The following is a 12,688-nucleotide window of genomic DNA, read 5'->3' on the forward strand; positions in this document are numbered from 1 at the left end:
TTTGAACAAGTATTTTGGTGGAAAAGAAAGCCTAGTTCACAAGGAAGCTATTTAAGGTATTACATCTTAAGTCGGGGTATAAAGCCCAAATTATGGTGAAAGAGTGCAATTAGAAGAAAGGCATAGATTTTGAGGATATATTGAGGATATATTCTCACCATTAGTGAAGATGACGTCAATCAAAATTGTTCTAGGCATAGCGGCTACTCAAGACTTGGAGGTCGAACAGCTGGATGTAAAGATGGCATTTCTTCATGGAGACTTGGAAGAAGAAATGTACATAGAGCAGCCTGAAGGTTTCGAAGTTCTAGGTAAAGAACATATGGCATGCCGACTTAAGAAGAGCATGTACGGTCTAAAGTAAGTGCCCTGGAAGTGGTACAAAAAGTTTAAATCCTTCATGACTCAGCACGACTTTAAGAAGACTCAAGCAGATCATTGTGTTTTTATCAAGAGGTATGATGTCGACTTCATCATCTTCTTTCTCTATGTAAATGACATGCTAATAGTGGGGAAAGACACAAGAAAGATTAATGCCCTCAAGAAAGCCTTGAGCAAGTTGTTCGTTATTAAAGATTTCAGCCTAGCAAAACAGATACTCAGGATCTGGGATCGCTCAAAGAAGCTATTGTGGCTATCTCATGAGAAATACATAGAGAAAATCTTGAAGAGGTTCAATATGGACCAATCGAAGACGGTTAGCACTCCTCTGGCTGGACACTTAAAGTTAATTCAGAAGCAGGGTCCAACCAGTTACAAACAAAGAGACGAGATGTCAAAGGTTCCATATCAGTCAGATGTAGGCAGTCTTATGTATGTCATAATATGCACAAGGCCCGACCTTGCTTATAAAGTCAGGGTTGTAATTCAGTTTTTTTCGAATTCGGGCAAGGAACATTGGGACACCGTTTGATGGATATTCAAATATCTCAAAGGCACAGTAAGCAGGTATTTGTGTTTTGGGAGAGGAAAATTCGAGTTAGAAGCCTACTCGGATGCCGACCTGGGTAGAGATGAAGACTCAAAGAAGTCTACCATAGGTTACCTGACTACCTTTGCAGGAGGAGATATTTCTTGGCAGTCCAAACTCCATAAGTGTGTTTCCCTTTCCACTACCGGGGCCAAGTACATTGATGCAACTAAGGCATGCAAGGAGCTAGTGTGGATGAAGATTTTTCTGCAAGAGCTCGAACACAGTCAGGAGAAGTATGTGCTAAAGTGTGATAACTAGAGTGTTATATACTTAGTGAAGAACTCAACATTCCATGCACGACCAAAGCACATAGACATGCAATACCATTGGATCCGACATGTGATAGAAGAGAAGTTTCTGCAACTCGACAAGGTGCATATCGACTATAACAGGTCAGACATGATGACCAAGATAGTTCCAACATAGAAGTTTGAATATTACTGAGAAGGTTCCGGGTTGACTACCCCGGCCCCATACCCTAGATGAGGGGAAGCTTGAATATCCTCCCTCATAGGCACGGAGGGGGAGATTTGTTGGGTATGTGACCTATGCTGGACTCGACCCAAATTGTTGGTGCCCTAATCTCTGCTTAGATGTTGAGCCGTCATATAGAGAAGAAGAAAAGAGAGAAAAAGATGCAGACGTATAGAAAGAGAAACACACCAGAGAAAGCACGAGACAGAGACGAAGATTCTCCGAGGAAGAAATCAAGCGCCATATTTGAAAAAGAAGATTATCCTATAGAGTAGGATTCTCAATCCCCTTTACGAAGAGAAACACTTGTGTGAGGCATACACTTGTGAGTAGATCCATCATTTAGAGGGTGAAGTCTTCTGGTTAGTGAATTAGAGAGAATCGTTTGTAAATCCCATTATTCATAGTGGAATTTTTTATGGACTTGGTCCCCTGGTTTTTACTCTTCACATCGAAGAGGTTTTCCACGTTAAAATTCTTGGTGTTCTCTATTCCTCCCTATCTCTGTTTGTTTGATTTTGATTTATTGTTCATCAACGCTTTCGCAGGCCGACCTAAAGAAGGCCAAACTAATTGAATCCGAGGGCGGACTCAAAATTGCCGGGCTCTGAGACATAACAAAAATATGATAAAGGCGAAAAATGAAGAGTTAATGAGATGTTTTTATGATTTTATCCTTTCTTAAAAAACTAATATAATTATTATATTTTACAGATTAAATTAAATTTAAAATTTCAAAAAAATATATGTAATTTTCATATTTAAAAAATGACTCTCCCTTTAAAAAATTATTTTCTCTCTCTAAAAATTATTTTCTTTCTCTAAAAAATGATTCATCTGTGTTTCTGAATTAAATGAGAGAAAATCAAAAAATGTGAAAATGATAATAAAGGCACATTAGTAATTTATTATATTTTTCTTCTCAAACCCCCGCCCCCAAATTAGGGAAACTCTGATTTTAAAGGATGATAAGGGTATTGGAGGATTTTACAAAAAAATCTATTCATTTTCCCTATTTTTTAAAACTCACATACAAGGAAAATGCATAAGCAAAATTTCCCCCTTCCCTTTCTTTCCCAATTAATATTGACCTATGTAGCACCGATACTGACACGGGACACGTGACACGATACGACACGACACTCCGACACGTTAATTCTAAAAAATGTTAAATTTCGACACGTTATGACACGTTTTGATATTAAATAATATTTTTAATTTATGTAGTATATATTATATTTAATATTCAATAATTTAACAAAAAAAATGAAACTAAACTTATAATATTCATCAATTTTGCAAAGAAACATAAGATATCCCAAATATTTATGTTAAACTCAATAAAATGGTAATCGAAATTCAACGAATCTAATAGTTGAAACTAAAAACTCAAAGCAACGCAATCTTTAAACTTTTTCTTGAATTTCTATAACACGTGTTAGAGTGTCGGAGTGTCGGTGAGTGTCGGGAAGTGTCAGACACGACACGTCAGGGTTTTTGAAGTGTCGGTGCTTCATAGATATTGACTACCAAACGCACCTTACCTTATTGATGTGTGGATGGCAATTTTCTCCTACCGTTGGCTTTTTCTGATTGATCAACATTGATATAAAAGCTAATGATTAATTGGCTTGTATGAATCAAAGTCTCATGCTGGTTAGATATGGACTAAGTGAATATATATATATATATATATATATATATATATATATATATATATATATATATATATATAGAAAGACTCCAACTTAATACCTTAATATTTTAGATTGAAATATAATGTTAATCGGGCTTTTAGTGGAGTAGCACCGAATTAGATAATCATTCGTTGATTATCAAGAGCCTTGATTAATAACAGATGGTAGATCCCCAGGCTAGCTCAAGAAAAGGGATGGGACAATTTCAGTTGATGACGACTAGTGGGATACATGGACTTGGGCTTTGGGCTCAAGTTTGTACTCAAGAGCAAGTGGGAGATTGTTGGGTTTTGCTCTTTCACTAAATCCAATAGGGTCTAGTGTGTAAGAAGAGCCCAAGAAACCTAAAGCTCATTCTGCTTAGGTCTAGGGTTTCTTGGAACCCATATATATTCTACATGTATAGTCATCAGCCTCTCTAGTCTTCACTTGGCAAGTTGTAGAGGCTGAGGTAATGTCATCTTCGTGAAAGTGAGAGAGTGCCCACACACTTCTCATTCCCCTTTGAGACATAGTCTGAAAGATCTGCCACAGTTCAACTTCAAGGAGGTTGTTCGTGCTACGGCGCTGAGGTGAGCTGTTAGTGAAGAGGAATCATACAAGGGAAGATTCTACACGAGACCTGCGCACCAAGAGGTAATTGTGAAACAAGATGATTCAGTAAACATACCAATGTACTAGGTCCTAAACCGCTTCCACGTAAATTCAATATTAGTGCCTATAGTTGCTTAATCTATTGACGGGTGAATGATAATTTTTCCTAGATTCGATATCAGAGTCATTGATTATAGCCAGAGATTCGGTATCGAGCCCATATATAACGATAAGTATTGTTGTATGAGCTCTCTTAACCGGCCAACAGTAAGATCGGCTAAAAGCTTGTGTTGTGAATCTTGTGATCGCTTCCAACCTGCAATTATAAAAGGAAACATAAAAATAGGATCATTAAACGTACTAGATTAAAAATAAAATGTCGCAATAGCTTAAAATAGTTAAAATGTAAGTTCAATCGTGGACCCCAATTTAAAGCCTTGGTAGACATCATCATCTTAAAAAAAATAAAAAAATCTGTGGGTCTAATTTGCAAAAGAAAAGGAAGAGATAAAGATCTCAAGTGATCAACAGTAAGTGCATGAATATCATAATGGTTGCATGACTCATAAGGTGTTTCTTTTTTATGAGAACTCGACAGAATGTGCGCTCAAAGTGCCAATGCAAGCGTGGACTGTTAAGAACCACAGACTCTCCAACTTTGTGGCAATTTAACTTTCAATCATGCGCGGCAAGATTATCCAAAAGTGTACATGAGGGGACCATTATTCTTTTGTACGTTTATTCATATATATACATTTATATTATAAATTATATTATAAAATATATGTCACTTTACATCATATTTATTAACTAATTCTCAAACTTATTTAAATATTAATTTACTTTTATTCAATTATATAACTATATTTAGGTAATGAGTATTCCTATATAAAAAAAATCCTTTTAGGTTTGTTAACCCAAATCCACTTTTGTGAAATCATCATTAATCTTCACTTAAAATTATCCATAAATGTGCATGAGATTTTTCTAGATTATAAATGTAGCAGTGATTTTCTTTTCTTTTCCCTCCTTTTTTTACGTCTTTGAGACGAGTTAATCCCATAAGTTTTAACTCTTTGAATACCTATAAAATTAATCTTGAATTGAGACTTAGTCACAATTTTGTTTTTTAAACTGAGTTCCCTTCTTTAAAATGAGTTTACTGACGGAAAGATCATTCTTTATCACCAGCAAAATCTAACAAGTTTTCATCAATATATCTCACACATACATTAAAAAAATTAAAAACTCACCAACAACCACCGGCTCAAGTTATAAGAAACTTATTCCATTTAATTAGAGATTTTGAGTTCAAGCTTGAAAATGGAGAAAATGATCTTGGGGTCCGACAATATTTGAACAAGACTAGTTGGGTAATCGAACTGATTGATATATCCAAAACAACAAAATTACAAACTTTGTTGTGCATTTTTTTATTTTACAGATAATTTTCTATTATTTTTATGGAAAAAATGTGTATCATTTTAAAGGATGTAAAGTTGTGTCATTTTAAATGAGAGAAAGAGATAGATTATGTAGGGGAGAGAGAGTGAAAAAAAATAAAGATATGGGTCTCACCTCTTTGTAAAGTAAAATGATACAAGTTGTATCATTTAAAAGGACAAACACTTTTTCCTATTTTTATTTATTTATTATCAAGAGGGTCTCTAGCAAGGACATAATATAACAAAAAAGAGTAGCATGAAGACAAAGTAGCTTTTGTAAAATTAAATGACTGGATGCTACATGAGATAACGTTTATGAATTATTTATATCACGTTAATCATGATTAAAAAAATTTATGCATTTTTATAGAAAAGCATGCAGTTACGTGTGTTCATTACAACAACAAAAAAATTATTGAAAAATTACACAATATACTATTAAGTCTAAAATGTTATTTGGAAATTTTAATTTTTTTCTTGAAAAATATTTATAATTTAAGGTTTGAAACTATATATAAAATTAGATATTTTCATTGATTTAAAAATTCTGGGCTCGCCCCTCATCATAACTGCAGTTTGGTCGAGCCATGCGAGTTGTGTCTGTTTTTTGAATTACATTATTAAATTTGTTTATATTTATATAAAAGTATTCAAGATTCGGTCCTTTTTCCTTTAAACGCTTGTGTCCATTCCCAACCATCTCCAAAACAAAAAAGTCATAACGAAATAAGGGAATATACATGCATGTCAACAGATCCTTTCAGGTTGCCCTCAATATGGGACCAACTATTTGGACATATCCCTTGGAGCATGTGACCAAACATGTTAATCTTTGTAAGCTATTTTATCTCATGCTAAACTCTTAGATCATCGATATTATTTTAGTAAATTATTAAATATAATTGTAATTGACCATAATTACAAATATATTTGGACTCGATAGGCAGGCATCAAAAAATTATTTAATGGGGCTGCTTGAATTTTATATATATACAATTTTGAACATGTGTAGTTACGTCTAATTTTTTTTTTTTTTTTTCTTTATAAAAATCCGGTCTTCGGTTACTAACGTATGCTGACTTATCTGAATTCAAACTGGGCAAAGATGATAAGACCCACAAAACTCTTCCTAAAACTTGCGTCCAAGTTTTACTATGCACTCATGCAACTAGAGTTGTTTAAAGAAAATTTAATCTATGCACTGCTCTCTGCCATTTCTCGCTTATAGTTTATTGTTTTCCATTGGCTGAGCAAATTGTGTAATATATACGTCACATCTTAATTGTTACATTTTAGTAATTCCCATTTGCAAATTCTCCATCAACGGCATTAATATTAAGATTAATAATTGGACCAAGTAGAAGAAACAGAAAACAAGTTACATTAAGAGTCGTATACTAATAATATAAGATGTTGAACACGTGGATAAACTTAAGGGTTGGAATGTCATGGAAGCTTTTGCGTGTCATAGCCACTAGCCATAGTCCACACACCAAATTGCATAAATGGTGACATCAAACAAAAGCACCCCAAATTTGTTGTACTCAAGTGAGAATTCAACACATAATCTAATATAATCTATCCAAAAAAAATTTATTGTTTAAATGCCTAATCTATCTGACATATTAATGAAAGGGAACATGCATGTACCATTAACAAGCCTTTAAATTTCTCACCTTTTTTTTCGGTAGCTCTGATTTTTCCCTTACTAGGTAACATAAGAGTAATTGTGCTCAGACAAAAAACACGTCATCTATATAAACTTCTAAGGTGGGGAAGGGGATGCTATAAGATTTTGGAATTGCAATTGCTAGATACCTTCTTAGACATCACTTTCAGATTGTTAACATTTAAGAAATGAAAAATGAATAAACGGTGGTGGCAGCTTATATGGTTTAATTTGGTCAAATATTCAAGAGTTTTAGCCACCAAGTGGGTCCAACCTAGGCCAAAGTGGCAAGACAATTCAACAACGGAACGAAAAAAAATACACACACAAGCTATGAAGCTATGATATGGACTAGAGCTAATAATAAAATAAGGCTGAACAAAGCAGATAATTAAGATATATTCATGTAATTTTTAAATAGTATTTAGTTATGTTTGGTCTTGATCTAAAGGTCTATAAATACCATCCTCCAAAACTCTAATAAGCATAGAGCAAACTACATTACTTAGAGAAAGAAGCATTGAGAAAGATTTTAGAGTTTGAGAAATGGAGAACTTCCCAGTTATCAGCTTGGACAAGCTCAATGGTGAGGAGAGAAAAGTTACTATGGAGAAAATCAAGGATGCTTGTGAGAACTGGGGATTTTTTGAGGTACCTTATGAACCCAATGAAGCCTCTCTCTTTTTTTCCTCTGTTCTTTGTTAGTTATTGTGCTTTGTTTTGGTACTTGTCTTTTATTGTTTGCTTTGGTAACTGTAGGTGGTGAATCATGGCATACCCTATGATTTAATGGACACTGTGGAGAGGTTGACCAAAGAGCACTACAGGAATTGCATGGAACAAAGGTTCAAGGAATTAATGGCCAGCAAAGGGCTTGAGGGTGTTCAAACTGAGGTCAAAGATATGGATTGGGAGAGTACCTTCCAATTGCGTCACTTACCTGAGTCAAACATTTCAGAGATACCTGATCTCACTGATGAGTACAGGTTACACACAAATCAAATATTTGTCAGTATATATATTGCATGACATAAGAGGGTGAGCCTTTGAGTTGCACTAGAAGGTCACGGATTCGAATCAGAAAAACAATAAAATAATAATAATAATAATAATTGATATAATTTGCTAAGAGTTCCCATATGAATTGGAGCAAAAGTTATCCTTTAAACATTGCTCAATTTTGATTTTGTTTCTTTATATCCTTTAGAGTGTTGTCCCAAGACATTACCAAATGATGCCAAAATTCTAATTTACTCTAGGCAATGATGCAGGAAGGTGATGAAGGAATTTGCTTTGAAGATAGAGAAACTAGCAGAGGAGCTGCTAGACTTGTTCTGTGAGAATCTTGGACTAGAGAAGGGGTATCTCAAAAACGCCTTCTATGGATCAAGGGGACCAACTTTTGGTACCAAGGTTGCTAACTACCCTCCATGCCCAAATCCAGACCTGGTTAAAGGTCTTCGTGCCCACACTGATGCTGGTGGAGTTGTCCTTCTTTTCCAAGATGACAAGGTCAGTGGCCTTCAGTTGCTCAAAGATGGCAAGTGGATAGATGTGCCTCCTATGCGCCATTCCATTGTCATCAACCTTGGTGACCAACTTGAGGTAAATATGTTAAGACATTTGTGGTGAATCAACTCTCCCAAAAAGATTAAGCTAGTTGGAAAAAGGCATATGAATGATTTTTTTTATATTTCTAAAACGTTCCATCAAAAGACCTCAAGTTTATTTATTTATTTTAATTATAAGAATGGGGTAACAAGGATCAAACTCTGAATTGTTTGGCTATAAAGGCTTTGATATTTTTAGTGAAATATAAAACCATTCATGGGACTTTACTTATCAAGCTTAAACTTTTGGTTAAATAATTCTTTACATGGTTTTAAAACCAAGGATCACGAGTTCAATCCACATCATTCATAGAACCATTGATGGGTCTTCTTCACATATCAAACTCAAGTTTTTGGGTTGAAATAATTCTTTACAGATACTATATCATGAACCAATTCTCTCTAAAGCTTAAGTTTCCAATGAAAGGAACATAAATGGTTTCTATTATATCTCTAACAACATTTGCACAACATGTCAAATGCAAAATCATGATTCTTAATGGTGAAACAGGTAATCACCAATGGTAAGTACAAGAGTGTGGAGCACCGTGTGATAGCACAAACTGATGGGACCAGAATGTCAATAGCCTCATTCTACAACCCTGGTAGTGATGCTGTTATATACCCAGCACCAGCAATAGCACAGGAGAATAACCACGTGTACCCAAAATTTGTGTTTGAGGACTACATGAAGCTCTATGCAGGGTTGAAGTTCCAAGCCAAGGAACCAAGATTTGAAGCCTTCAAAGCATCAAATGCCAATCTGGGTCCAATTGCAACTGCTTAAATCTGTTTTACTATAACTACAAAAGGTGCTTGTTTAGAGAAAAGCAAAGAGATGTATAAGTATCTTAAATGAGTATGTGATGATTTACTATAGTGAGTGAAATGATTCCTTGTACTATTATAAAATGACCAAAAATATCGATGTTTTATAGTAAACTATTATTCAATTAGAATAATCTTTATTGCCTCTTGTATTTCTCTATCTCATTTCCTTTTCCGATTTTGGTTGGATATGAATGATGAAGCTAGCTGTGTTTTGGACCACAAATTATTATAAACACAAGTTGTCAGTCTTAAAGAATGTAGACCTATGCTTATCCAACAGATAACAACCATATGAAGATATTAGATAAACTTGATATTTCAACTGTGTGTTTATCTCATTCATTGGTAGCCTTTAAATAGGCGAACATACAATAAATGGTAACAACGTAACAGACTAAAACAAATAAATACTCTATCTAAACAGTCCTACGGTTACAAAGAATTGAATTCAAACAATATACATTACACAGAATTCAAACCTACGGTTACAAAGAATTCAAACAATATACGTTACATATAATCTCCAACACTCCCCCTCAAGTTGGAGTATGTAAGGATGAAATGTCCAACTTGGGAAGAAAACTAAGAAGCTCGCGTTGTCCCAAGGCTTTAGTAAACAAATCAGCAAGTTGGGAACGAGAAGGCACATGAGCTGTTGTAATATGCTTGGCTAGAATATGTTCACGTACAAAGTGGCAATCTAACTCAATATGCTTGGTACGCTCGTGAAACACCGGATTCGCTGCAATGTGTAAAGCAGCTTGGTTATCACAAAACAATTCCATAGGACTTGAGTGAGTGACCTCAAGAGAGGTCAGAAACGACTTGAGCCACACAATCTCTGCTGTAGCTGCAACCATTGATCTATACTCTGCTTCTGCAGAAGAGCTAGACATCGTTACTTGTTTCTTGGTCTTCCAGGATACGGGTGAAGAACCCAACATAATAAAGAAACCAGTGAGAGATCGTCTGGTAAGAGGACATGAAGCCCAATCTGAATCACAATAGGCATGAATTTTTAGGTCACAATCCGATTTGAGGAGAAGTCCTTGACCAGGATCTCTCTTTACATATCGAATAACCCGGAGAACAGCCTCATAATGAGCTAGGCGCGGTGAATGCATGAATTGAGAAAGGATATGAACAACATAGCTCAGGTCGGGTCTTGTGATAGTGAGGTAAATCAACTTACCAATGAGTCTTCTATACCGTTCAGGGTTCTCATATACTGGTTCGTCATCCAAGGCAAGACGATGATTTTGTTCTATGGGGGAAATCGCCGGTTTACATCCACTGAGCCCGGAATCAGAAAGAATATCCAGGGCATACTTACGCTGACATAAAAAAATTCCTTTCTTGCTGCGGGCAATTTCAATACCCAAAAAATATTTCAGACTACCCAGGTCTTTTATTTTAAAACACTGATTCAGATACCCCTTGACTGCAAGACAAGCATGTGAATTATTACCTGCTAAGATGATGTCGTCGACATAAACTAAAAGTGAAAGAGACACCTCCCCTTTTTGCATAGTAAAGAGCGTGTAATCAGCTTTTGACTGAACAAATCCATATGCCGTCAACGAACTGCTGAGTTTGGAAAACCAGTTTCGGGGTGATTGGCGCAAACCATACAATGACTTTGTAAGACGACATACTTTATGCTTAGACCCAGTACTGAATCCAGGGGGAATCTCATGTAAACTTCCTCACTTATTTCTCCATTCAAGAATGCGTTATGAACATCAAGCTGGTGCAACTCCCAGTTTCTTGCTGCAGCCACTGCAAGCAATGTACGTACACTCACCATCTTTGCCACTGGTGCATAAGTCTCACTGTAATCTTCTCCGGCAATCTGATAATTACCTGCAATCACCAATCTTGCCTTATACCGTTCCACCGTTCCATCAGAACGATATTTTATTTTAAACACCCACATGCTTGGAAGAGCACGCTTCCCTGGAGGTAAATCCGTGAGGCACCATGTATGGTTGTCTTCTAAGGCTGTGATTTCAGCCCTCATGGCTTCCACCCATCGGGAGTCTCTCATAGCATCTTGAAATGTACGTGGTTCATGACCTGTGTCAATAGCTGCAACAAAATCTTGATGTTGCATAGAAAAGTTAGTGAGGCTAAGATAATTGCACATAGGATACCGAGTACCTGAGGTGACATTGGTTTGAGTAGGGGAGAGATGAAGGAGTGTGTGTTTCAGCTACTTGACATGCATAGTCCTGCAAATAAGATGGCTGCTTCCTGGTACGGTGCTGGCGTGTGACTGTTTGACGTAGATTTGCTTCCAGCAACTGCTGTTGGGTTGATGCATCACTAGAACTCGAACTTCTTTCTAGTAAGGAGGACTCCCTAGCGGCAACTTCGTTAGTTGGTGTTGCTTCCAGCGAAACACTCCCCCTATCGTCCAGAGGAACACATGATCCACTAGGCGTTGGGCTGTCATTTGATGCATCAGAACCGTCATGGACAATTTGGCCTTCGTCAAAGTAATTTGGCTCTGTAGGCACACGAGAATTTGGTGCAGAAACAGATTGTACTGGAGCTTCGTGAAAAGGAAAAATATTTTCAAAAAATTTTACATCCCTGGACACAAAGCTTTGTTGCGCTTCTATATCAAACAATCTCCAACCTTTCTGCCCTATTGCATATCCGATGAAAACACATCGTCGCGAACGTGGAGCAAACTTGTCAGTTGGTTTCGGTCTTGTATTAGCAAATGACAGACAACCGAACGTGCGCAAGTATGTATAATCTGGTTTAACTCCATGCAATTCTTCATGTGGTGACCTGCCTCTGAGAACTCTTGTAGGTGTTTTATTAATTATATGAACAGCAGCAAGAATACTCTCCTCCCAAAAATCAACAGGGAGATTTGCATGAAACAGTAAGGCACATGATACATTAAGGATGTGTCTATGCCTCCTTTCGACTCTCCCATTCTGTTCAGGCGTATAAACACAAGTTGTTTGTTGCAAAATACCTTTTTCATTCAAGAGTTTCACCATGTTATTAGATTTGAACTCAGTACCATTATCAGACCTTATTATTTTTACGGTCTTACCAAATTGGTTCAGAACCATAGCAAGAAATTTACACATCCGATCATAAGTTTCACTTTTATCGGCCAACATAAAAACCCATACATGCCTACTATAGTCATCCACCACAGTTAAGAAATAACGTGCACCAGAAGAAGAAGAATTTTGATAAGGACCCCAAGTGTCACAATGGATTAAATCAAAACATTCTTTGCTGCGAGAAAAACTTATAGGAAACATTGATCTAGTTTGCTTGGCACGATGACAAACTTCACATGCCTTACATACTACTTTATTTTGCAAAGCTTTAAATTCTGGAACCAGAGATAAGATATCATAGGATGC

General features: G+C 36.2%; 1 protein-coding gene across 2 annotated transcripts; it reads left to right on the forward strand.

Annotated features, from left to right (window-relative positions):
- The first annotated feature begins 1,594 nt into the window (after positions 1-1,594).
- On the forward strand, positions 1,595-9,455 carry LOC133288625 (1-aminocyclopropane-1-carboxylate oxidase-like). 2 transcript variants are annotated; one of them, XM_061486442.1, is made up of 5 exons: positions 1,595-1,616; positions 7,397-7,503; positions 7,612-7,838; positions 8,124-8,457; positions 8,974-9,455. In XM_061486442.1, the coding sequence occupies exons 2-5, from the start codon at positions 7,399-7,401 to the stop codon at positions 9,247-9,249; spliced, it is 942 nt and encodes a 313-aa protein (XP_061342426.1). In that variant the 5' UTR covers positions 1,595-1,616; positions 7,397-7,398; the 3' UTR covers positions 9,250-9,455. The 2 variants fall into 2 exon arrangements, with proteins under 2 accessions (XP_061342426.1, XP_061342418.1); XM_061486434.1 differs by lacking the exon at positions 1,595-1,616 and having other exon boundaries at positions 7,307-7,503; positions 8,974-9,452.
- The last annotated feature ends 3,233 nt before the right edge of the window (positions 9,456-12,688 follow it).

Source organism: Gastrolobium bilobum, unplaced genomic scaffold (assembly GCF_033153095.1).
Source record: "Gastrolobium bilobum isolate Gb01-03AN ecotype WA unplaced genomic scaffold, APGP_CSIRO_Gbil_v1 utg413, whole genome shotgun sequence".
Taxonomy (NCBI): domain Eukaryota; kingdom Viridiplantae; phylum Streptophyta; class Magnoliopsida; order Fabales; family Fabaceae; genus Gastrolobium; species Gastrolobium bilobum.

Bases quoted from the DNA above. Each gene is read 5' to 3' on its own strand.
- LOC133288625 (XM_061486442.1), top strand. From the start codon at position 7,399: ATGGAGAACTTCCCAGTTATCAGCTTGGACAAGCTCAATGGTGAGGAG. The intron at 7,839-8,123 runs GTTACACACAAA...GCAATGATGCAG, and splicing joins GATCTCACTGATGAGTACAG to GAAGGTGATGAAGGAATTTG. The intron at 8,458-8,973 runs GTAAATATGTTA...ATGGTGAAACAG, and splicing joins ACCTTGGTGACCAACTTGAG to GTAATCACCAATGGTAAGTA.